Here is a 24,510-nt window from a genome sequence, read left to right on the forward strand (position 1 = left end):
CATACGCGCATGCAGCGAAAAGAAAATGAAAGAGAGAAAGGTTTTTGTTTTTCCATAAGTGGGGCTACACCCTCTGTGTTTTTGCTCTACTGATTGTGTGGCTGTTGTTATTGAGGGGTAGGGAGAGGTGTATTGTGGTGACATATACTCCATCGTACTCCTCTTCCACGCTCCGTGGCAAGGATGGATCTTTGTAGAGGGAATGTCTATCAGTGGCGTCCCACAGGAAGCAGTGAAGGTGCTGTGGCAAGTGCACTGCGCGTCTCTTGCGCCCTTGTCATACGATGAGGAGGCGGTAAGTGAAATGTGGCGACTATTTGCAGGGTTTTTGGCTCAGATTCCGCTGCAAGCTGCCACAACTGCGACAAGCCACTCGTTTCCATCGCTCATTGCGACTTTCACGTTTAAAGTGGACCTCCGTGGTGATGTGCTGAACCAAGCGATGCGAAATGCTCTCGTCAGTCAGCCGTATATTGTCGTGCCATTGTTGGAGTTTTTCAGAGCTGTGCTGAGCTGCCAGCAACAAGAGAGAGAACACCAGATGGGGGCTGTCGGCTCTTGGCGCGTGGTTTGCTCCGTCGTTGGCGACGACACCTGCGCAACTTCATTTGATACTTTGGGTGCCTCTATGCTTGGTCAACTCGTGACAATACGCGGAACAGTTGTGCGGATGAGTCCATCACGTGTTACTTGTGTGCGAATGACGTTCCGCTGCGGCGCCTGTGGGGTAGTGGTGGAGGCCCCAACAGAGGACGGCGTGCTGGTGTACCCGGGACAGTGCCGTGGCCGGTGCCGCGGGTACCGTTGGTCACCGCTGGTAGAGCAGGGAGAGTGTGAAGAGGTACAGGTACTGAAAGTGCAGGAACAGACGGATGTCTATGAAGGATCTGCGGGAGGTGGAAGCATCCATAAGATGATGGCAGTGGAACTACGTGGTATCTGGATTGATGCAGCAGCGGTGGGCGAGGCTGTCGTTGTGTGTGGCGTTCTGTGCGCCGTACGTGGTGAGGGACGTAACGGAGCCACACAGCAAATTGCAGTACGGGCGTACTCTATAGAGGGCAGCCGGCACGACAGTGCACGGGGCGCATTACTGTCAATGGACTCACTAGAGGAGAGCGGGCGTTTTTACGAAATGGCGCGTCATCCACAATGGTTTGCGCGACTATGCGCCTCGTTTGCGCCATCTATCTTTGGTTTACAACATGTGAAGGAGGCGATTGTGCTTGCTGTGATTGGAGGCACAGAGCTCAAGATGCGTACGCGCAGCAATATTCACCTCCTCATGGTGGGTGACCCAGGTCTTGGCAAGTCGCAGCTGCTGCGCGCCGCGTGTGGCATCGCCCCGCGGAGTGCCTTTGTGTGCGCCCACACGTCGTCCTCATGTGGCCTGACACTTACACTCACGAGAGACCCGACGTCTGGTGAGACTGCGTTTGAAGCTGGTGCTGTTGTGCACGGTGACGGAGGTATCACTTGCATCGACGAGATTGACAAGGGTGTCACAGAACACAAGGCGCTGCTTGAGGTGATGGAGCAAGAGACGGTGTCGATGGCGAAGGCCGGGATGGTATTCTCTGTACCAGTGCGCACCGCTATTCTCGCTGCAGGGAATCCTGTTGGCGGCCGCTTTGACGACACCAAGCCGCTAACCGCCAACCTCAACCTTTCCCCCGCACTCCTTAGTCGTTTTGACATTGTCGTCTGCCTGCGTGACCCACACGCAGAGTGCACCCGATCCCTCTCCGAGCACGTGCTGCAGTTGCACCGACGGCACGACGCCGATGACCCGTATCACACGGGTGGCAATGGCAGTGGTACACTTCCAGTGGATTTGCTGCAGCGCTTTGTGGCGTTCTGCCGCCATCATTGCCATCCTTCCTTGCGCGAAGAGGCGAGTGAGGTGCTCAAGGAGCACTACTTGGCACGGCGCGCAGAGACAAGAGACGGCGAGTTGGCTATTACGCCGCGGTTTCTTCAGGCTCTGATTCGTGTAGCAGAAGCGCGCGCCAAGGTTGAGCTGAGGCATGAAGTGACATCTGATGATGCGAAATATGCCGTGGAACTGCTGCGGCAGTGCTCCGGAAGCTTATGCGCCAGCAACCACATGGCTCCACTCCGCCCCGCCGCTGCAAAGAAGGTAACCCAGCGGGAAATGATCCTGAACACACTAAAGGCAGAAGTCTGCCGAACAGGCGTCAATGCTCTCCCACACCGCATCGTTCTTTCGGCATGTGAACAGGCAGGGTGTCGTAATGCCAATGCGATGTTACACCAGCTGAACGAGGTGGGAGTTATCCTCCAGCTAGGGGATAAGTACCAACTTCGTGGGGTTTAGGGTTTTAAGGATATTAAAAGTAATACACTTGAGTAATGTCTACTGCTTTTTTGACGTTGAATGACCCCTACTAGTACATATCGTTTTCTTTGACTTTTCTTTGGTGTGTCTTTTTTTCTGTGTACGCCTCTTTTGTAATGATGTGGATAACAGTGGGGTAGTGTGAGGGGAGAGGTGGAACTTCGTCATGCGTCTGTCGCTCGCTTTGTTGCGCCGAGGAAAGCCACGGCCACGGGCAGGTATGTTTCTTGACAAGTACCGTCGTGTGCCGGCGCTATTAAAGCCACAGCAAGGTGGACAGCAGTACTTCAACGAGTTTCTCATTCGTTCCACTAACGACCGTCTCATGCAACGTGATGTTGAGGATAGTGCCGACAAAATGGGGTCTGCAATCGCGCCGAAGCTCCCCCAGATGGACTGGGGGCATATGTCAGCCCGTAGCACCGTGGACTCCATACAAGAAGAGATGCGGCGTTTGGCGGAAAACGATGGGGCACAGCACCAACGCGCGTTCAATGAGCGGGCGTGGTACGAGGACATGGAGCAAGGGCATCCACGACAAGAAGCCAGCAGTGGGCCCACTGCTGGTGCTGGTGCTCCTGCAACAACGACGACGACGACGACGACAACTGGTGCTCAAGATGCTAGCAGTGGCACCGATGGCGTTCCGCAGCGTGTTCTGGGTAACGATTACTTTAAGAGCCGATTTGGCTACTCCCTCGTTAAGGACAGCGAGATGCCTCATGGTATGGTCGAATATAGCCAGCTCGACATGTGGGGGGAGATGCCGAAGTACACACGCGACATGGTGTTCTTGTACCTTGTCTCACGCCGGCGTAACACATACGCGGTAGCGTACACGTATGAGGGTAAACGTATTCTTCCCACTTATACAGCTGGCAATAGGGGACTCAAGGGCGGTGACCGCGGCTTCCGCAGTGACGGCTCCACCGACAACGGTCATCAGGTGACGAGCATGTACCTCAATGATCTGCTGCCTAAACTTCGTGAAATGCGGGCGGGCGAGGGACGACCACTTGGACGGGGCGAAAAGGTTGAGCTTGTGGTGCGGGTTATGGGTTTCTACAACGGTAGGCAGGGGGCGGTGCGAGCGGTACAGGATCGCGCGAATGAATTCCATGTGCGCTACTTTGAGGACATCACACCTATCCCACTGAACGGACCAAAGATGCCGCGGGGCGTATTCAAGTAAAAGTCAGGGGTGTGGAGAGAGAGTTCAGACTTGGAAAGGTCAACATGTGAGTTGGGTAAAATAGAGCAAGGAAAAAAGAGGAGCCACACATTAAATGTTACTGCTCAGCATTTGAGAACTTTTTTTTGGCTTTTCTCTCCCTGTTTCTTTGCACACTCTAAGAGAAGAACCGAATTATTGCCATAACAGCTTCCTTCTTGTTTTAAATCAAGCTCACGAAAATTTTTCGTTTTACCCGTTTCTCTATGTCAAAGGCCTTCGATTTGGTGGTCATTGGTGGCGGTTCGGGAGGTCTCGAGGCAGGCTGGAATGCAGCAGCCATCTACAAGAAGCGTGTTGCTGTGATTGATGTACAGGCAGTGCACGGACCTCCATTCTTCTCCGCATTGGGTGGCACATGTGTCAACGTTGGTTGTGTACCCAAGAAGTTGATGGTGACCGGCGCGCAGTATATGGAGCACCTCCGCGAGTCGGCCGGATTCGGATGGGAGTTTAATCGGGAGAGCGTCAAGGCCAACTGGAAAAAACTCATTGCGGCGAAGGACGAGGCAGTGCTGGATATCAATAAAAGCTACGACGGCATGTTTAAGGACACGGAGGGTCTCGAGTTCTTTGTGGGATGGGGCTCATTGGAATCGAAAAATGTGGTTGTTGTTCGTGAAAGCGCCGATCCTGACAGTGCTGTTAAGGAGCGGCTGGAGGCGTCCCATATTCTCCTGGCAACAGGATCATGGCCGCAAATGCCGCGCATTCCTGGTATCGAGCACTGTATCAGCAGCAACGAGGCTTTCTACCTGCCGGAACCACCTCGCCGTGCACTGACTGTCGGTGGTGGCTTTATCTCTGTCGAGTTCGCCGGCATCTTCAATGCTTACAAGCCTGCCGATGGCAAAGTGACGCTGTGCTACCGCCGCGACTTGATCCTGCGTGGTTTTGATAACACGTTGCGCGAGGAGCTCACGAAGCAGCTCACTGCCAATGGTATTGACATCTGGACCAAAGAGAACCCTGCAAAGGTGGAGCTGAACCCTGATGGCAGCAAGCACGTCACATTTGAGAGTGGCAAAACGCTCGACGTCGATGTGGTTATGATGGCAATTGGCCGTCTTCCACGCACTGACAACCTTCAGTTGGAGAAGGCCGGTGTGGCGCTCGGGAAGAACGGCGCTGTGCAGGTGGACGAGCACTCCCGTACGAACATTTCGAACATCTACGCCATTGGTGACGTCACGAATCGTCTCATGCTGACGCCAGTGGCCATTAACGAAGGCAGCGCTCTTATTGACACCATCTTTGGCGACAAGACGCGCAAAACAGACCATACCCGTGTGGCGAGCGCCGTTTTCTCGATCCCGCCCATTGGCACCTGTGGCCTCACTGAGGAGGTTGCGGCGCAGCAGTATGAGAAGGTGGGGGTGTACGTTTCGAGCTTCACACCGCTCATGCACAATATCAGCGGGTCAAAGTACAAGAAGTTCGTGGCCAAGATTATTACAGACTATGGCAACGGCAAAGTGCTCGGGGTACATCTTCTTGGAGACAGCGCGCCGGAGATTATCCAGGGAGTGGGTGTGTGCCTAAGATTGGATGCGACAATCAGTGACTTCTACAACACCATTGGTGTGCATCCCACAAGCGCTGAGGAGCTGTGCTCTATGCGCACGCCGTCTCATGTTTACTGTAAGGGAAAGAAAATGGAATCGCCGCCTGAGGCCAGTCTATAGAGAAGAAATGAACGAAAAGAAAGGCGATGAAAAACGAACTTGTGCGGGGCAATTAGCACCCACACAACCACCACGAAAAAAAAATAAATTGAGTCACATACGTCGCCAGATTAAAGCGAATTTTGGGGGTCATTTTTTATTTTTATTTTGGCTGGCGTCTTGGTATGGAAACCAATCACCAAAACGTGCGTATATACGTGAATGGTGTTCCAAACCTCTCAAGTGCGTGGTGGGTGTTTTTTCTGTTGTTTGTTAGTAACCTGATGTTACGTGAGGCGGTGAGTAACTGTTTTCCTTTGGCTGAGTGGGGGTGCGAGGAGAGACGCACTGGCAGTAGCAGCAAAGAAAAATAAATGCTCAAAACAAAAGGACAAAAACGAAGAAGAAACCGAAAAAAAAATTTTGTGCCTTCGTCACTCCATCTCCCCATAATTGCCTACTATGCATCATTTTTTGCTCTACCAGATTCTTGTGGTTTCCTTCTCCCTTTTTCCCTCATACTGTGCGCGTTTGAGTGAGGAGAGATAATAGCATAGTGATGGCTGAGTTTGAGCAACTTGGCATCCAGCAGTGGTTGGTGAAACAATGCACGTACATGGCACTTCATAATCCCACACCTATACAGACGCTTTGCATCCCTGCAATCCTAGCGGGCAAGTGTGTCGTGGGCGGCGCGGCCACTGGAAGCGGCAAGACGGCAGCCTTTGCGCTTCCGCTGCTGCAGATACTCGCAGAGGACCTCTACGGTGTATTTGCTCTTGTGCTGACGCCATCACGCGAACTTGCATATCAGATCGTCGATCAGTTTGTCGCCCTCGGCGCCCCGCTGCAAATACGCAACGCTCTCGTCATTGGCGGTGTGCCACACGAGCAACAGTTGGACGCGTTGAATGGAAGGCCGCACATCGTGGTGGCCACACCGGGGCGTTTGAAATTCATGCTGACCTCCTTCCCTGAAGCCCGCAGGGCCTTCTCGCGCCTGCGATTCCTCGTGCTTGACGAGGCTGATCGGTTGACGAGCGACGACATGGAGGCGGACGTGGCATCGGTTGTTGCGCTCCTCGGCCCTGCCCGATCCACACGGCGCACACTGCTCTTTACCGCAACACTTGAGCGACGCCTCACACGCGTCGAGGACGACGGATGGCTGCCGCGACTCGGAATCACCGATGCATCGAAGCAGCTGGAAGTGTTCGCCACAAACACCATAATGAGTGGGGGAGGGAACGATGACAAAAAAGAAGGCGAGGGAAGTGACACCACAACGTCGTATGGTGTTTCGGACTCGCTGCAACAGAAGTACATCTTTATCCCCAACATGGTGAAACTGGCGTACCTCGTTGCTGCCCTCCGAAACGCGGGACCTGAGCAGTCTACCATCGTCTTCACCAACTCTTGCATGCGTTGCGAAGTTGTTAGACTTGTGCTACAGCTATTAGGTTTCCCTGTGTGCAGCCTCAACTCGATGATATCGCAGAAGCACCGTCTTGACAACTTGGCTACCTTTAAGTTGGGCATTGCGCGCATTCTGGTCGCCACCGACATCGCGAGTCGCGGACTTGACATTCCCGCAGTGGGCCTCGTATTGCACTACGACTTGCCGAAACAGGCGCCCACATATCTGCATCGCGTTGGCCGCACAGCGCGCGCTGGTCGTGAGGGACTTTCGGTGGCATTCGTCACAGAATACGACGTTGATTTAGTGCGACGCCTTGAGGGAAAAGTTAATTGCACTTTGAGTCTCTGGAAAGCCAAGGGTGTCAACGAAAAGGGTGTGCTGAAGCTACTCGATGAGGTTTCGGCAGCGAAGGTTCAGGCGAAGCTTCAAGTGGAGGAGCAGTTTGGGCGGCGCGTGGTGACACTGAAGGAACACGCCGCGGCTAAGAAGGCCCAACGGCTCGAGGAACAACGTGCATCTAAGAAGGTTATCTCCGGCATTAACCATAAAGCTGAGATTTCGGTGGGTACTGCGTTGTTGGGCGTTGCAGACGATGGACCAATGGCTAACACTGTGGCGCAAAACACAAAGAAAGGACCGAAGAAGAGAAGTCGAAGCATCGCGTAAAGGTAAGCATTGGAACCGCAATCGTTTAAAGTCCAACGTCTCAGTATTAATGGGAGGGACGCCGATCCACCCAATACTGCCACTCCAACAGACCTTCTTTCTGATGCGTTTGGGAGCATCTGTTGTTCAAGCAAATCACACGAAGGTATGCACATACTTACTCTCTCCTACTTGAAAAAAATTACCTCTGCCCCAATAACCTCTTGATCCATGTGGAAACACAAAGTGGATCCTCTCTTGTTTTGGGCCGTCGAGCACTCCTTGAAACAGTACTAGCACGTAAAGACACGAAGCAATAGCAGTTATAATAAGTCATGCCCGAAAATTCTCCTTTCGGAGATCGGAATCTTCCGTATTTTGACAACCACTACAACAGCGGGGTGCTCATAGATAACTGGCGAGACAACCGAATCTACGAGGCAGATGGCCGTGCATTCACGCTTGCTGTGGATCACACCACAGGCCCCTCACTATCTATGTACAAGTCCGATTTCACCGACCCCGGTGAACCGTCCGTGCAGCCAATGATGCGGCGAAGAGGACTGGGTAAGGAGCTCATGTTCAGCAACGGCAACTCCATGGCCTTCGACGGCGCTCCAACAAGTTCTCAATACGGCGCATCACAGCGTCACATGATAGACACCAAGTACGGCAAGCCCGCCTCTTCGCGGCTTAAGACGGATGGTAGTACTGAGAGCGCAGAGCTGAGTACTTTCGCCCCGACGACCTCAGTAGGCACTACGCGCAACAAGGCAGACGACAACCCGTACGCGAACTTCTGCAGCACAAAGGCCATAATGGACTTAACAGTAGCCTGCCATCAATTCCAACGACAAATAGGCACCAACAACGACACACATACAACCGCCGCAACTTAGACTCAACAAACCCATGTAACCACAATGTAAAAATGGCATTCATCTACAGAGAAATACCTAACCCCATGCCTCCCAAACAGTGACTTCAGCTATTATATTAAATTAAAAGCCAACCACGCACTTTTCTCCCCATCTACACATTCAGAATTTTTTGCATCACCTCACAACACACCACAAAGGCTGCGCAATGGACGGCTTCACCAGAATGCGCAAGGGCAAGCTCCATAGCGAATACGAGGACTCCTTCCAATTCCGCGGACGTTCCAAAGACGAATTACGGCGCGCACCCGCGTCGCACAAGCAAAAGACACAGCAACCCTACACCCCACAAAATAGCGCATGCAAACCCATCGACCCGTCAATGTACAAGCGTGAAGAGCCGGAGGAGGATGAGGAGGAGGTTGGCCCGCGTCATGTGGACCCCGACCACTTCCGCTCCACTGCGCAGGAGGCGTACAAGCCGATTGACCCGGCTGAGTACAAGCGCGATCAGCCGGAGGAGGACGAGGAGGAGGCTGGTCCGCGCCATGTGGACCCCGACCACTTCCGCTCCACCGCGCAGGAGTCGTACAAGCCCATCGATCCGTCGGCGTACAAGCGGGATGGTTCATTGCCAAAGGATGAGGAGGTTAAAGTGCGTCGTACTGATCCTTCTGCGTACAAGAGTGTGAGCCAGGAGTCGTTTAAGCCTATCGATGCGTCGGCGTACAAGCGCGATCAGCCGAAGGAGGATGAGGAGGTGGTTGGTCCGCGTCACGTGGACCCCGACCACTTCCGCTCTACTGTGCAGGAGTCGTACAAACCCATCGATCCGTCGGCGTACAAGCGCGAGCAGCCGGAGGAGGATGAGGAGGAGGTTGGCCCGCGTCATGTGGACCCCGACCACTTCCGCTCCACTGCGCAGGAGGCGTACAAGCCTATCGATCCGGGGGCGTACAAGCGCGAGCAAGAGGAGAAGACTGAGGGGGATGCGAGTAGTCGTGTTCCTCCTTTTAAGGTTCCGCCCCGTCGGTCGAATCGTAATGTGCTTGGTAGTGGTCGGTCTTGCTTGCCGACAGAAAGGCGTGATGGTGTTCCGATGACGGGTCGGTCTTCTGTTGGGAAGGGCTCTCAGACAGCGCGGAGTGTTGTTCCATTTTCTGCGAGGTCAAGTGCTTCTCAACCTTACGAAGCCAAAAAGTTGCCTGAATCGAAGGCCCCTGGTGCAGGTGGTTACATGTGTCCTTGTCATGCAGATCCTGATTTCTATTCAAGTACGACTCACGCTGATTTTAAGGCTCACAATGTAGTTCCGAAAATTGAGCCGAAAAGGGGTTCTGTGCCTAAGGACAAAGTCTTGGAGAATCGTACTTTTGCATCTGAGTACAAGAGTAGATTCCTCCGGCCGGAACCACAGGCTTTGCCCCGTCCAGTGGTTTCAGCGCCAGTGAAGGTGCGTCACATGGATCCTTCGATGTATACTACAACCAACAAGGCAGTGTTTTGTGACCATTGGAAGGACCAATAAAAAAAAACTTCAGTGGGTGGAGCAAAAGTGTGCTGTTAGATATTGGCGAAGTAGAGGGAGAGGTGTTATGCGAAGGCACAGTCTTTCTGGTTGAATATGAAGGAGGTATATATATATATATATATATATAAACAAGGGCGTTTTTTTCCTGACCTTTTATGTTTTGGAAGAGATTCGTGTTGCTCTTTTGGCTGTATCAGTGTGCCCGAACTTTACAGTGTTTCTCTTTAGTGCGTTTATCTTATCAAATGGCCATTCGTTCCCACTATATCTCCTCTTTTCTGATCGGCTTCGCTGTAAACGAAAAAAAAAAACACTTCGTGGATAGGTAGAAAAGAACATCAATCAAAGCATTTTGTTTCTCTAACTTGTTGTACACAACCTTTACAACTGCGCGATATGTAGCTGAGCGGATGGAGCAAGGGAGCCGAATTAAAGGGTGGAGTGCAGGAGGAAATGAGGAAATAGCAGAATAACGCGAAAAGAAGGAGGAGGATGTGTACGATAATTGACTCTCATTTTCTCTGATTTTTTTCTTGATATCTTGCTCGTATAGGCTCGTTCCCCCTTGTAAAAAAAGGGGGAAGAGAGGGGGCACGTGGGGAGTTGGTTGATGCCACACATGCCGGTGCAGATTCTCTCGTTCACTGGCAAGCAAAAGACCGATAATTACTCGGGAGGGTGCAAAGGCAAAAGACGGTAAATGTAGAACTGATGTGTGACTTTGAGGATTCTTGTAAGAAATGTACAGGAGGAATGACTTGCCGGCCATTGCTAACATGAAGGCCTGTAATTGTTCGATGCTCATTTGCGTCTTATTTTCTCTTCGCCTTTTGGTCCGTTTATTCGTGGTAGTATTAAGGAGGAGGTTAGCAGAGGAATAGAGTCTCAAGGACTGCTCCCAGAAGAACAAAAAAGAAAAAAAAAATAGTGGGAGGGGAGCTGCGAGCTGAGAGGGCGGGCAGAAGAGAAGTGGGGGTCTACAGAAGATACGAGAGAAAAACCTGTGAGTGCTTGCGCGCTCTTTCTCTGTGTTGCGCGCGCGCACGCGCCTGGGGGTGGTGTTGAACGCCATTGAAGCAACAATACGTTTTTTGCTTAAATTTGCTTGCATCCGGGTTCCATCCAGCGATGGATTCTGAGAGGCAGCGCGCGAACCTTAGTGAGTTCCGGGGTGTGCCACTCCAACCGGAGCCTAACCGCATCGATTTCGACGAGGGCTATTACGTTGGCACCGTCGACGAGGAGGGCCACATGGCCGGTTATGGCAAGGCTGTGTGGAAGAGTGGGGACACGTACGTGGGGGAATGGCTTGATGACACCATGGACGGCCGCGGTGTGTACACGTGGGCGGACGGGGATTGCTACGACGGCGAGTACAAATGTGGTCTGCAGGATGGCTTCGGGGTGCTGAAGGACGCCACTGGCGTTTACACAGGGGGTTGGGTAGATGACATGCGCCACGGACTCGGTAAGATGGAGTATGTGGGTGGGAGCGTTTATGAGGGTGAGTGGCTTGCCAACATGCGCCACGGTCAGGGCAAGCTCACAGAGGAAAATGGCGTCGTCTACCACGGCGAGTTTGTGCGCAACGAAAAAGAGGGAAAAGGCGTCATGGCGAACCCAGAGGGTGACGTGTATGAGGGTGAGTTTGCCCACGGGAAGCCTAACGGTAAAGGGACTTATATTTGGGCCGACGGCGCCAAATATGTAGGATCTTTCAAGGATGGACTGAAGCATGGGCAGGGGTGCGAGTGGATGGCGAATGGTGATTGGGTTGCTGGCGTGTTTATCAATGGTGAACATGACCAGCGGCAGATGGTGCATAAGGCAGTTGTTGCAGATGTAGGGATACAAGATGATCATATTGATCTCGCTGACGTGAGGTCGCTTGATGCGCGGAAGTTACGCATGCTGCAAGAGGGGAAATACCCCATTGATGATAAGAAATCATACAATAATTCGAAAATTGCCGACGCAACCCTCAGTACCACTGATAACTTTAAGGAAAGCAATGTAGCGAGCAGCATTATGGGAACGGGACGAACTCAAACGCATTCATTTCACGGCAGTATGAATAGCAACCCAGGAAGTCCGTTGACATCCCCTCAGCAAAATCGCTTGGTGCTCACTGACGCGGACCTTGAAGGTTGGCGGCAACTCAAAATTATCGGCAAGGGCAGCTTTGGGGCAGTCTACGAGGCTCTTCTTGTAAGTGGGCGAACAGTGTGTTGCAAAGTGATTGAGTTGGGATCACTCTCCAGTCGCGAAGAGATGGAAAAATTACGCAGCGAGATTGCACTGATGAAGCGGCTACATCATCCAAATATTGTGCAGTATTACGGTAGTCTAGAAGAAAGGGAGAATAGCACGCTTAATATATTTATGGAATTCGTAAGTGGTGGATCACTGAACTCGTTTGTGAAGAAATTCAAAAAAATTCCACTTCCAACTGTGCGTCAATGGACGTACCAAATGCTCTGCGGTGTCAAGTACCTGCATGATTGTGGTATTGTTCACCGCGACATCAAGGGCGACAATGTCTTGGTATCGCTTGATGGGATCATAAAGCTTGCTGACTTTGGATGCAGCAAGGCTATTGACGACGTCTGTAGTAAAACCCATGGATGCCAAACAATGGTTGGGACACCGTACTGGATGGCACCAGAGGTGATCAAATGCGAGGCTGGCGGGTACGGCATGAAGAGTGATATTTGGTCAATTGGATGTACTGTCGTAGAAATGATCACTGGCAAGCCCCCGTGGCCTGAGTGCAACTCCATGTGGGCGGCAGTGTACAAGATTGCACACTCGACAGGACTTCCGACGGAGATCCCGAAGGACTTGGATCCGCAGCTCATGAACTTTCTTGAGTTGTGCTTTGAGCGTGACCCGAGGAAACGGTCAACGGCGGAGCAGCTGTTGCGACACCCATTCGTGGCTCTGTGAGGAAAAGGAACGAGATAGCGATGACAATGACAGACGATGAGAGAGGGAGAAAGAGAGAGAGAGAGAGAGAGATCAAGCAACAACAAAAAAAAAAACAGAGAGAGGGCACTGAGAGAAATAAAATGAAAGAGGAGGGAAGAGAGGAAGAAGAACTTATTATTATTGAGGTTTGTGGTCAAGGAAGAGGTCGGTGAGGCAGATGGTGTAATAGAGTTGGTGTGGGATAAGCGCACATCAGTGCGTGCCACGCCAGCGTCAAGGCAACGCGCGAAACGAGTCATGTATCATCTCCGTTCACTATGTTTTTCTTTTCCTTTTGGTGTGTTTTTTTCTTTTTTTCTTTTTTTTTCTTGCACGCACCTTCGGTGTGAAGTGAACGCATTTGTCCCCAACGATCCGCACCCCTTTCTCTTCATGCCTCTTATTTTAGCTCTCCTCCCCTGTTTAAGTCCCTCTGCGCGCAGGCACAAGCATACATATATACATATATACATATATATATCTGTGTGTGTGTGTGTGTGTGTACGTGTCTACGTCTACGTCTGTGTGTGTGTGTATCGACGCCGCCCTTAATATTCTCGTGAGAGCAACGGACATGGAGAAAAGAAATAATGTGAGAAGAAAAAGAAGTGAATGATATGAGTCCAACCAAAGCTGGGCTGGCTCGCGTTTGTCATCACCATCGCCATTATTTTTCATTTAGCCGGTGGCGGAAATGGAAAGGAACGAAATGAAGACAAAATGAAAAACAACAACGACAACAACAGGCGGTGACTGATACTGTGCCGCTTTTCAGTGGAAAGACAAGTCATGTGAATGGAGGAGAAGTGTGCGCGTAGCTGCAAGCTGTAAGACGAAAGCAAGAATTGGAGGAAGAAGCAGTGGGCACGAGACCGAAGTCGAGCAGGAAGGTAGAAGAACGCAAATGGTATTGCCCAGATGCACAAGATGAAGATGGCGTGGTTCTCAAAAGGAAAATCAAATGCCTTCTCTTCCTCTCTTTCTCCTCGTCGCTTCCTCGACGCCGCTTTGCGGAAATAGAGGAGACGGCTGCCACTCACGCTCAGGGACGTAGTCCCAGAGAAGAAATAAGTAGATAGATAGAGAGGAGGAAATGCGTGTGAAGAGCATCGTCATTGATGGCTTTAAGTCGTACGCCCACCGCAAGGCACTGGATGACTTAAGCCCACACTTCAACGCCATCACGGGCCTTAATGGCAGCGGCAAGTCGAACATATTCGATGCGATTTGCTTTGTGATGGGGATTACAAATCTTAAACGTGTTCGCGCCGAAGATCCGCGGGAACTTATTTTTCGGGCCGGCACAACCGGCGTCCACGCGGCGCGTGTGACAATTGAATTTATCAATGATGATCCCCGCACAGCCCCGCCCGGGTATAGCTGCGAGGAGTACCCCATCATTACCGTTGGACGGCAGATCAAGCTGGGTGGGAAGCAGCAGTTCTTTCTTAATAACACCGTATCGATGCAGAGTAAGGTGAAACGCTTCTTTGAGAGCATCAGTCTCAACGTGGACAACCCTCATTTCATGGTGCTGCAGGGGACGGTGCACAAGCTGATTGGCATGCGATCCCAGGACATTCTCTCCCTCATTGAGGAAGCAGTCGGCACGAAGGCGTTTGACCACCGTCGGCGCACTGCTGAGAGCCTCATCCGTAGCAAGGAAAAGAAGATGGAGGAAATCGACGACAACATAGAGACGCAGATAGGCCCCATGCTGCGAGCAATGAAGGCGGATCAGGACGAATATGAGCGGTTCGTACAGATGAGTGAGGGCATTGAGGAAAAGCGACGGTTTCGCATCGCCTTTGAGTACTACGAACACCAGCAACAGTTGGAGCAACGGAGTGAACGGCGCACTGCGCTTGAGACAGACGTCGCCGCAGCGAGGGAACAAATGCGTTCGCTGCCTGCTACGGAAGATGCTGCAACACGGCGGCTGATGCAGCTGCAGGGTGACCTTGCGGCGCCGGCTGAAGCGGTCGTGGCTCTCCACGAAGAGGAGAGTACGCTCAAGCGGCAAATGGCACGGGATGAGGCACACGTGGAAGGCGCGGAGAATGCCTTGCATGCACTTAAATGCACCGTCCAGAAGCTAGAAAAAGAGAAAGACCGGCAGCAAGGACAGGCGGAGCAATTCACGGTGAAGCGAGAAAAACGTGATCAGTTAATGGAGCGCCTTCGTCTAGAAAAGGAGAACGTCGCGAAATTAAAGCGCTCCCTAGAGCTTCACATATCAGGGGTGCGGGCAGGCATGTCTGGCATGTCGTTGGAAGAGGAGCGCGCTGACATTGAGCGTCAACTCATCCACCACGGCGCCGAGGCACGCCGTTGTGAGGAACGCGTGAAGGAAATGGAGCGGCAACTTCAACACACCACGCAAAAAGTAGCGGCCCGTGCTGACACCATTGCGTCTCTCAAGAAGGAGGTGGCGCGACAACGTGGGCGCTTCGACGCTGAAGCAGCGGCGTACCTAACTGTGGCCCCCCTCGAGACTCGGGCGCGCGAACTGCAGGAGGAAATTGCGCGGCTCAAGGCAGAGCACTGGCAGGCAAACGATTCGTTGCTGCGCGAGGCAAGTGGAAGCGGCGCTGGACGAGGTTTCGACGTGGAGTACGACCGCCGCTCGTGCCCCGGAATTGAGCAGCACATCCGCGGGCGTGTCGCGGAGCTTGTCACACCAAAGGAAGAGAAATATGCCATGGCACTTATGGTGGGTGCGCAGACGCAGCTGCTGCGTGTCGTTGTAACAAACGATGCTGTTGCCGAGAAGATCATTCGCCATGGACTGCGACATCGCACGGCGTTTCTCCCGCTCAACACGTTGCAGCGCCCCAAAGGCATTGAAAGCGGACGCGTAGAAGAGGCGAAGCGGATTGCCGCACGCATGGGGGGTTTCCTCGCCGTTGCCAAAGACCTGACAGTAGTGAAGGACGAAGCGTATCACATCGTCGCGGAATTTGTGTACGGCCAGTTTCTTGTCTGCTCATCGCTGGCACTTGCTCAGGAGCTGGCGTACAACCCTGCTGTGCGATGCAAGGCTGTCTCACTCGACGGCGAGGTGGCAGAACCGAATGGTCTCATGACAGGTGGTTCTACGCAGCAGTTGCGAGACATATTTGCCGAGGTGCGAGCGTACCAACAGCGCAAGGCTCCAGTAGAGGCGTTGCTGACAAAAATTGCGCAACTCGAGACGGAAATGGAGGACCTGCAGGAGCAGCTGCGGCGACACGGTCCTCTTATTAAGCGGTATAAGGAGGCTGAAGAGGCGTTGGGACTGGCATCGCATAAACTGCAGCTTGAGCAGGGCGAGACGGATGGGTTCATCATGGAGATGCGTGCTGCACTGGAGGAGGAGCAACGTAAACTGGAAGCGGCAAAGACGGCGGTGCGTGAGCTGCAGGGGCGCAAGACCGCGTTAGAACGGCGTACGAGGGAGGACCCCGACAAGGCCCGCAATGAATTACAAGACCAACTGGTCGAGGCGCAGAAGCGCTGCAGCGCGCTTGTTCGCGAAGAAGAAGCGGGCGCGGCGGAGTTTGAGCGACTGGAGGCAGACATGATACAGTCCGCCGCCGATCTAGAGCAGAAGATGACCGAGACACAGGATGAGATACGACAACGCACGGCGGCGCATGAGCAGGCCAAGGCACAGTTGAGCGAGACGGGTGCAAAGTTACAAGAAGTGATGGAGCGGCGACGCCGCTCGGAAGAGCACCGCCAACGCCTTGAAAAGGAAGTGGAAGAGGTGCAGCAGGAACTGCAGCAGCTGGTGGTAAGAAAGTCCTCTCTTGAAACCTTCGTAAAGAATTCAGAGGTAGACCTGCGTGACGCCGCAAAGGCGGTGGAGGAGCTGCACAGGACGGTGCATGAAGCGGAGCGACGCCACGCATGGCTTGTTGATGAGCGGCACACCTTTGGCCGCCGTGATGGACCGTACTATTTTGAGGACAAGGAACGAACGGCCGCCGCATTGCAGGAGCTCCGCGAAGCCGAGTCACAGGCTGCTGTTATGTCGAAACGGTTAAATAGGAAGGCTACCATCCTCTACGAGGAGCGCAAGAAGGAGTACGACGAGCTCGTCCTGCAGCGCTCCGCACTGGGCGAAGACCGGGACGCTATCCAGCAGTGCATCCTCGGTATTGAGGACAAAAAGTGGCAGGCGCTTGACCGCATGGTAAAGGTTGTGAGTAGTGTTTTTTCAAAGCTCTTCTCTACATGTCTGCCTGGCGCCGCCGCAGTGCTGCGCGAAGAGCGGGATGAGCGGCAGCACCTCTGCGGTTTGCAGGTGAAGGTGATGTTCAACGGCAAAGAAAAAGAGTCGTTGTCAGAGCTGAGCGGTGGGCAGCGGTCGCTGCTTGCGTTGTGTCTTATCCTAGCCATCCTCCGCGTGCGCCAGGCGTGCATGTACATTCTTGACGAAGTGGATGCCGCGCTCGATCCGAGCCACACACAGAACATTGGACGGATGCTGCAGACGCACTTCCCAACCTCCCAGTTCCTTCTTGTCTCGCTCAAAGACGGCATGTTTAACAACGCGGACGTGCTCTATCAGGTGAGCAACACACAGGGGTACTCCGAGATCACCCGCATCGAGGCCGGGGCGAGGCGCAGGTAAACAAGAAAAAAAAATATAATCAAGCTGACAGACAAGTGTGTGTGTGTGTGTGTGTTTGGTCCATAGATAGATCGAACAGAGAGTGTGTGTGTGTGTGTGGGAGAGAGAGAGAGAGAGACATAGGCCTCTCTTTCTTTCTTTTTCCCCCCGACATCATGATGGCATGTTCTAGGGTGTCGTGTGTGTGCCTCTGTCGCTCGCGGTAGAGAATGGGACAGACAAAAGAAAAGAGGCAACACGGAAAATGTTGGGAGAGGCGACGCAAAGAAGAGGCCCACGGGAGTTTCCCCTTTCCGCTGATGATCCCGTGCGACTTGCGAATGGAGGAAAGGCAACGTGATGTCCCTAGAAGCTATTGGTGTGAAATGGAACCGGGCAAAACGTTTCAAGCTTCTTGATTAATCAACATGCACTCTCTCTTTCCCTCTCTTCTTTTCCCTTTTCACCCCCCTGCATATTCTGCAAGGAGAGATGGCATACTACAGGGAACGGCAGAAGGCCATTACGGTGCAGGGTCTGAAGGATGCCGTTCAGGAAAGCCTTGGGAGCTACATGTATGCTAACGCCATTTTCTGCGCGGAGCGACTCTACGCGTTGGCACCAACGCATGAATCATTGCACACTTTGGCGCGCTGCCACTTTACAGGCGGGGACGCTGGCACGGCCTACCGGTTATTGCGGGCACACTATCCTTTCTTGCTGCCCAGCACCACCACCAGCAGTAATAATAGCGGTGGTGTAGGCAACATAGCTGCAGATGCTGCGGCACGGTGGGACTGCCAGTACTTGCTAGGGGTTGCGTGCGGCATGACACAGCGGTACATGGAAGGAGAGAGTGTATTGGAGGAACTGGATCAGAAACGCTCGTGCTCAGAGGTGCAGTACTGGCTTGGCGTGTGCCGCCGGCACCTCCGCCGGGGCAATGCGGACGAGGCGTTTGCCAGGAGCGTTATGTTGGACCCGCTCAACTTCGCGGCGTACGAGGAGCATGTCAAGACGGCGCGGACACCTCGAGAAGATATGCGCCGCTTGTTCTCTGATGCGGCGCCAATTGCGGGTGGAGCCGATGACGTTGCTCGCCGCTCCACCAGTGGTAATAGTGGTTCGGGAAACGCCCCTCAGCATGTGAAGCGTGAAGCGGTGCGACAGTATTTGTCACCATTTGCCTCTGTGACATTCTTGCAGTGGACCTACCGCTGCAAAGAAGCGCGTAGCCTGCTCCAGCACGAACGTTTTCCCGAACGGGACTCAGGGTGGGCAATTGGGGCACTTGCCATGTCCTATTTTCACGACGGCGATGTGGAGAACGCGGCAAAAGAGTTTGCTCGTCTGCGACAGGTGGCACCATGGAGGCTGGCTGATCCTGTGTTGGTGTACTACAGTACAGCGTTGTGGCAACGTCGAGAGATGGGACCGCTTGGTTCACTCTCGCAGACCCTCATTAACGAAATGCCTGTGTCACCCATCACACTTTGTGTTGTGGCTAACACTTATAGCCTTGTGAAGGAGTCAAAGGAGTCTCTTTGCATGCTCAACCGTGCGGTACAGGTGAACCACGAGTTTGCGTATGCCCACACTCTGCGCGGGTACGAATTACTGTACCTGGACCGTAAGTCTGAGGCTGTGGATGCCTTCCACGAGGCGATCCTAATTGACGGCAAACATTACAACGCCTATGCAGGCCTCGGAGAATTGTACTTCCGAAGTGAGAATCTGCAACAGGCACGCAACTACTTCCAGCAGGCGATCAGCATCAACCCCTTGCCGACCATCATGAACCGCTATGCTGCCACGTATCACCGTCGTGGCGCGACAAGGGAAAGCCTCGGCGAGGCACTTCGCATCTACGAGACCGCTATCAAGCGGCACCCGACGAACCTCGGCGCTCGACACCAGCGTGCAGAGGTGCTGATTCGTCTCAACCAATTTCGTGAGGCCCATGACGAGCTTTTGAGGATGACACGGGAGTGTCCGGATGAGGCGATGCTTTATGTGACTCTTGCTAAATGTGTCCACCTCATGGGGCTTACTAGGCAGGCAGTGCAGTATTATCACACCGCGATGGACTTGGATCCGCGCAGGGTCGGCTACGTCAAGAGTTGTTTAGAGAGACTGGAGATGGATGAGCCGGAAGTTGTGGAAGTGAACACCTGAGACGGGGGTGGAAGCTGAAGCGAATGATGGAGAGAGGAGCTTGGGGCAAAAAAAAAGTTTACGGAACTCCATGGACAATGACTAATGAGGGATGAGATACAAGGCCACAGCTGCGTCTCTGTGTTTTGTTGGGGTGGGGGCTATTTGAGTCATATCTCGAACCCTTTCTTTTGTGCCTTGTCTTGTTTTCAGTGATCGTGGACAGGGTTGAAGGAAGAATAACGGAGAGTGGGGACACGAAGCTAGGTATCGTGTTTATATAGGTAGAGTGGGACAATGGCAGAGAAGCTGACACTGGCCGATGATGCAAAGGGCATCTGTGAAGAGGTGGTGGCGCGGCACTTCATGCCAGTGGTGAGGTACCAGCATGATAAGGTTCCTGCAATGGTTACAGCCATCACGGAAAATATAGTGCAGCGGTTAACTCAAGAAGCAGCGCTTCCCAGAAAGTATATAGCACATTCCGCCATTTTTCAAAAAAATGGCGCCGGATTTCACGCGTTGTCGGCATGCTCATGGAATCCCGCGAGCGATGCGTGCTATGTGTACCATGCAGAGAATAAGGCGATGCACTGTGTCGTGACCGTGTACGGTGTGGTGGCCTAACGAGAAAAGAAAAAAAAGGAGTGGAAAGGTGTTTGTGTCTGTGTAGAGTTTACCTGTCTTTTGTTTTCTTGCCTCAATGTGTAGTTTGTAACACTGTTAGCGGCAGACGAAGGCATAATTTCAAATAAATTTTCTTGTCCGATGAGATGCGCTTTGTTCTTCTTACGGGTTTCTTTTGCCTTTCGTGTCCCATTTCTCTCAAAGATCTTTGACTGACTTCTTATTGTGAACTTCTATGGGGATTACCCTTTTTTCAAAAAAAAAGGTGAAGGGGGGGGGGGAGGAGCAAAGCGGATGCTGCGTCGCTGCGGACTGCATCGGCGCACGGCTTTCTTAACAGATGTGGAGGGTGATCTGTCGTACTTTCGTCGCTACGTGGAGCTTAGTCGTGTTGTCACGTGGAGGAACGATGGTCTCTCCTTCTGTGACAATGCTTCACACTTTGTGTACGGCGGCGACGTCTTTGATCGTGGCGACGACATGACTTTTGCCAAGGTGTTGCTGGACTTCCACGATGCCTACCCATCTCGCGTGCATCTCATTTTGGGGAACCGCGACATCAATAAGATGGCATTTGGTGCGCCAACTGCAAAGATGCTGGAGGAGGCGGGGGTCACCCCTGAAGAGGCGCAACGCCTTGTCTTTCCAATTGATTTAGCGACTACCCGAGGAGCCAAGCAATGGATGCCATACGCGGAGTACCTTAAAGGAAAAGGTCTGCCGCCGACGGTAACCAAGGTGACGTTCCTTCAGTGGGCACTCGCCTACAAAATGGGGGGCATGGAGACCTTCGAATGCCGGCGAAGGGAGCTAAAGCGACTGCATGGAAGAAATGTTACGGATGAAGAGGTGGCGCAAAGTTTTCTCGACGCCGCTCGCCCTGAGGGCGTCTATTATGAGTACCTGAGACGTGGGAATATAGCAGAGGTGATTGACGGTGCTCTCTTTGTTCACGGNATTGTCGACGATGAAAACGCCGGGATTGTCCCAGAGAGACAATCCATACTGGATGCTGAGGGTGGGAAGAGACAGAACTTCATGACGGAGAAACGCTCCGCTGAAGAATGGGTCAATGCATTGAATGAATTTAAGGAAGAAGGATTTAGACAATGGATGGAGAGTGGTGGTGGAATGTTTTTGCGGCAATACGCCTTTCCTGTATCTTTTGTTCCGCATTCTATCGTCGTGCATCCCCTTGTGGGCTCTAATGGACCGCATTACTTGGGCCTTGACGCGGTGGAGTTTCTGAACAGAAGCGGCGTGGTGGCGGTCTGCGGCGGTCACCAGCCCAGCGGTGATACACCAAGTGTTGTGCAGCAGCCGGGTCTTGTTTCCATTTCGGCGGACAATTCGTATTGTGCAGGGGATGGAACCCGTGGTGCGGGCGTCATGGAGGTCCTATTAGAAGAAGACGGCACAATTAACGTGCATGGGCTGCGTGCGGACGGTACGCCGTATGAGTTTGCGGCCACGGGCAAATTGGTGGGTCGTCACATGGGCGATGGATGGTGGGTCAAGGTGAAGTTGAAGGAGGGGCTGTACGAGGTGCAGCGCACCAGTGACGCCTACCGAAGCAAAGAAACACAAATCTTGACCGTCGACGAGGTGGATACGCGTCTTCGAAAATGGAGTGAGCCCCCTGTGGGTGGGGAGGCTCCTGAGCGGTGGAGCATGCAACAACTTGCCCCAAAGCCATCAGTGGTGAAGACGAAACGAACGCAAAGTTGAAAAGGTGAAAATCGGATCAAACGCACAAATATCCGTTTGTTTGAGAATGAAACATTTATCCTTTCTCCTTGCAACTTAGATGTGTCGATGCAAATGGATGCTGTGCTCAATATATATATATATATATATATATATAATTCCAATGAGTTTCAAGATGCATGTGCGTCATCCGTGCTGCTGGTTCTTGTTTTGTTTCCACCTTCCTTTCGAATACTGTCTTTATTGGTGTTAAACGGTGTGGGTGCGCTTTTTTTTTTGTCTGTGTGTGTGTGCGTACGTAAGTGTATGCCATGTCATGGACACGTGCGCTGCAGGCATACTTAACATCACCGCCAAACCTCCGGCACCGTGATGGCGCGAGTATTTTTGTGCGCGTGGCACGCGCACACCTGTTAGGCCCACCGGGGCACGCGGTTCTTAAGCACAGCCTCGCTATTCTGCGGCAGCTTCGATGGGAAGTACTAAGGAATGGCACACCCGAACAAAAGGCACAGACACTGGAAACCGTTTTGGCTTGTTACGCCAATGCAAGCAGGGCATACACATATGACCCTGTAAACTCCGAGTTGGAAAATCACATACTAGGGTTAGAGCAGTTGCAGTCTCTTGTGGAGGCGCGTCTGGCTGGCGTTCCCATGCGACAGGCTCACTACCGGTTCCTCCTTCAATCCCCGCAGCTGTCGCAACTTGGCCCAAACACACCGATTTTCTTGCTACGAGAGATGGAGAAAGCAGAGGGGATACTGACGGATGATATTCGTGTGGATGTGAGCGTTGGGCTTGCCGCTGCCGGTCACTGGGAAGAAGCCCTTCAGCTCTCACCCCGCCACCGTTTCGAAGTGCTGATTCGAAAGGTTGCCGCATCACAACGCCAAGGATGGCGTCGCGCGTGTGCTCTCGTATCGCACATTGAAAGCGATCTTGTGACACGGGATGAAAATATATTGGTTGGCGTGACAGCAGTTCTTGCGCTTCTGTACACAGCCACACATGGAGCAGCCATAGTGAGACAGATGGAACTTCTTATAAAGAAGTATAGTTGTCGCCACGGTGGGAAACTACCTCCGAGGCGCGCCATCGAGAATCTTCTTGCTTCTTGTCCCCCCGATCAATGGCGTGTGGCCACATCATTCGTGATGAATTACAATAGTGAAGCAGATGATGCAGATCGAATCCACATAGGAAAGCTTATGACTCTATTGAACGCGGCGTATCAATGGGAACAGGTGCTACATCTTTATCAAGCAACACAATCCATACCCACGCCCCACGAAGGTCAGCAAGCCACCATCAACAATTGTACACTTGCTGCGTTGGTGAACGGAAACCTGTGGCAGCAAGCAATCCAATTTTACATAACGCGACCGGTGCAAAGCATTCAGACACACATGACGTGGTTAAAAAACGCATTGTTTAAGAGCAATATTCCTTTCACTGCCACATGGGTAAGCTGTGTTAATGCCTACGAACAAATTGCGAAGCCTGACCACCGCTATGCGGAGGCTCTGGCGCATCGTCTGGGGGCGATGGGGGAGTGGATCACGGCCCTAAACGTAGTGAAGGGCGCGTCGAAAAGGACACCTCATCTTCTTCTTACGGCAATCAGTGCGGCGGCATTGGCTTCCAATGATGAAGCCTTATGCCAAGCAGCGAAGGAACTTGGGGCGTCCCGCCATGAAGTGTCTGCAAAGCAACTCTGCATGGCAGCAGCGATTGTTACATGTTGTACGGAGGATGCCCCGCCTGAAGTTTCTGATGTGATGGCAGATGGTTTGCACAACTGCACAACATCCCAGCAGCAGTTTGATGATGCTGTGTATCATTTGGGGAGGTGCATGGCGCTTCTTTTGTATGGCGCGACCCGAAATGGGGCAAATAGGAAGAATATACCACCTGCACTCAGTCTCCTAATGAGCAGTAAGCAGGTCAGACATATAGAAGGATGTTGGGTGTTCGCTCTCACAATGCTGCAGAAGACATCGGCTAAAGGGTGGGCCCTGACTTCTGTCGCGCCTGTTTTGCTCTCGTCGGGTCTAGACGCTGCAATTGCAATACACTTTTTGCCAGATTAGTCTTTCACATCGGCTTGTGACAAAGTTTGCGGCGCACGCCTGATAAATCCTGCGAGAAGGCAGTGAACACTGAATGCTCCATGCTCATCTTATCACCCATTCTTTGGTACGAAGGCAAGTCGGACAAAAAAACTGAAAGAACAGCCCGCGTTGTGTGCGTCAAGTGCCCCTTGCCATCCTTAAAGGGCAACGTGGGTCGATGGCATTTGGGGGTGGTACTGGTGCCGCACCTTCTACGGCGCAGAAGGGGGCCAATGTCCCGATAAGGCGCGCAGCATCGGGGGCAAGGTGCAAACAGGCGCGCGTGGAAACGTGCATCAGCGTAACCGAATGCAAAAGGAGTGACGTGTATGCCTTTGAGGTTGGTCATTGACTAGAAAAGTCGGGCTTCTCCGGCTATATGTTTGGGGAAAGCTCGGGGGCATCTTCTTGTAGGTCTATTTTACGCATTCTTCCAGCACCACAGAATTTGACCAGACCCACATTGGCCGTCACCGCTGGATGCGCTTTGGCGCCGTGTGGAAATGGAAGACTTCCTTGGCCACTCTGGTGAGACAGGTTGGTTTTACCCTACTTAGCTGGAAATTGCGAGAAAAAGATTATCCGCGCAAAGCGGAAGCTGGTTGTTTTGGACCGG

At 52.7% G+C, this 24,510-nt stretch overlaps 13 protein-coding genes across 13 annotated transcripts; 12 read left to right on the top strand and 1 right to left on the bottom strand.

Annotated features, from left to right (window-relative positions):
- Positions 1-202: 202 nt before the first annotated feature.
- Positions 203-2,338, top strand: DQ04_00671120 (putative DNA replication licensing factor, putative,minichromosome maintenance protein-like protein; the record flags this gene model as incomplete). Its single annotated transcript, XM_009309485.1, has 1 exon — positions 203-2,338. The coding sequence occupies one exon, from the start codon at positions 203-205 to the stop codon at positions 2,336-2,338; it is 2,136 nt and encodes a 711-aa protein (XP_009307760.1).
- Positions 2,339-2,579: 241 nt separating this feature from the next.
- DQ04_00671130 (hypothetical protein) lies at positions 2,580-3,551 on the top strand (the record flags this gene model as incomplete). Its single annotated transcript, XM_009309486.1, has 1 exon — positions 2,580-3,551. One exon carries the CDS (start codon positions 2,580-2,582, stop codon positions 3,549-3,551), a length of 972 nt encoding a protein of 323 aa, XP_009307761.1.
- A 245-nt stretch (positions 3,552-3,796) lies between these two features.
- Positions 3,797-5,275, top strand: DQ04_00671140 (Trypanothione reductase; the record flags this gene model as incomplete). The annotated part of the gene is made up of 1 exon (XM_009309487.1): positions 3,797-5,275. One exon carries the CDS (start codon positions 3,797-3,799, stop codon positions 5,273-5,275), a length of 1,479 nt encoding a protein of 492 aa, XP_009307762.1.
- Positions 5,276-5,813: 538 nt separating this feature from the next.
- Positions 5,814-7,340, top strand: DQ04_00671150 (putative ATP-dependent RNA helicase; the record flags this gene model as incomplete). Its single annotated transcript, XM_009309488.1, has 1 exon — positions 5,814-7,340. The coding sequence occupies one exon, from the start codon at positions 5,814-5,816 to the stop codon at positions 7,338-7,340; it is 1,527 nt and encodes a 508-aa protein (XP_009307763.1).
- Positions 7,341-7,654: 314 nt separating this feature from the next.
- DQ04_00671160 (hypothetical protein) lies at positions 7,655-8,218 on the top strand (the record flags this gene model as incomplete). The annotated part of the gene is made up of 1 exon (XM_009309489.1): positions 7,655-8,218. One exon carries the CDS (start codon positions 7,655-7,657, stop codon positions 8,216-8,218), a length of 564 nt encoding a protein of 187 aa, XP_009307764.1.
- Positions 8,219-8,405: 187 nt separating this feature from the next.
- Positions 8,406-9,725, top strand: DQ04_00671170 (microtubule-associated protein; the record flags this gene model as incomplete). The annotated part of the gene is made up of 1 exon (XM_009309490.1): positions 8,406-9,725. One exon carries the CDS (start codon positions 8,406-8,408, stop codon positions 9,723-9,725), a length of 1,320 nt encoding a protein of 439 aa, XP_009307765.1.
- A 1,131-nt stretch (positions 9,726-10,856) lies between these two features.
- DQ04_00671180 (protein kinase) lies at positions 10,857-12,674 on the top strand (the record flags this gene model as incomplete). Its single annotated transcript, XM_009309491.1, has 1 exon — positions 10,857-12,674. One exon carries the CDS (start codon positions 10,857-10,859, stop codon positions 12,672-12,674), a length of 1,818 nt encoding a protein of 605 aa, XP_009307766.1.
- A 1,114-nt stretch (positions 12,675-13,788) lies between these two features.
- On the top strand, positions 13,789-17,313 carry DQ04_00671190 (structural maintenance of chromosome (SMC); the record flags this gene model as incomplete). The annotated part of the gene is made up of 1 exon (XM_009309492.1): positions 13,789-17,313. One exon carries the CDS (start codon positions 13,789-13,791, stop codon positions 17,311-17,313), a length of 3,525 nt encoding a protein of 1,174 aa, XP_009307767.1.
- Positions 17,314-17,784: 471 nt separating this feature from the next.
- DQ04_00671200 (anaphase-promoting complex subunit 3) lies at positions 17,785-19,467 on the top strand (the record flags this gene model as incomplete). The annotated part of the gene is made up of 1 exon (XM_009309493.1): positions 17,785-19,467. The coding sequence occupies one exon, from the start codon at positions 17,785-17,787 to the stop codon at positions 19,465-19,467; it is 1,683 nt and encodes a 560-aa protein (XP_009307768.1).
- A 276-nt stretch (positions 19,468-19,743) lies between these two features.
- DQ04_00671210 (dynein light chain) lies at positions 19,744-20,073 on the top strand (the record flags this gene model as incomplete). Its single annotated transcript, XM_009309494.1, has 1 exon — positions 19,744-20,073. One exon carries the CDS (start codon positions 19,744-19,746, stop codon positions 20,071-20,073), a length of 330 nt encoding a protein of 109 aa, XP_009307769.1.
- A 294-nt stretch (positions 20,074-20,367) lies between these two features.
- Positions 20,368-21,801, top strand: DQ04_00671220 (hypothetical protein; the record flags this gene model as incomplete). Its single annotated transcript, XM_009309495.1, has 1 exon — positions 20,368-21,801. The coding sequence occupies one exon, from the start codon at positions 20,368-20,370 to the stop codon at positions 21,799-21,801; it is 1,434 nt and encodes a 477-aa protein (XP_009307770.1).
- A 290-nt stretch (positions 21,802-22,091) lies between these two features.
- DQ04_00671230 (hypothetical protein) lies at positions 22,092-23,873 on the top strand (the record flags this gene model as incomplete). Its single annotated transcript, XM_009309496.1, has 1 exon — positions 22,092-23,873. The coding sequence occupies one exon, from the start codon at positions 22,092-22,094 to the stop codon at positions 23,871-23,873; it is 1,782 nt and encodes a 593-aa protein (XP_009307771.1).
- A 4-nt stretch (positions 23,874-23,877) lies between these two features.
- Positions 23,878-24,243, bottom strand: DQ04_00671240 (hypothetical protein; the record flags this gene model as incomplete). The annotated part of the gene is made up of 1 exon (XM_009309497.1): positions 23,878-24,243. The coding sequence occupies one exon, from the start codon at positions 24,241-24,243 to the stop codon at positions 23,878-23,880; it is 366 nt and encodes a 121-aa protein (XP_009307772.1).
- Positions 24,244-24,510: the final 267 nt, after the last annotated feature.

This window comes from Trypanosoma grayi (assembly GCF_000691245.1).
Source record: "Trypanosoma grayi strain ANR4 Tgr_67_V1, whole genome shotgun sequence".
Classification (NCBI taxonomy): domain Eukaryota; phylum Euglenozoa; class Kinetoplastea; order Trypanosomatida; family Trypanosomatidae; genus Trypanosoma; species Trypanosoma grayi.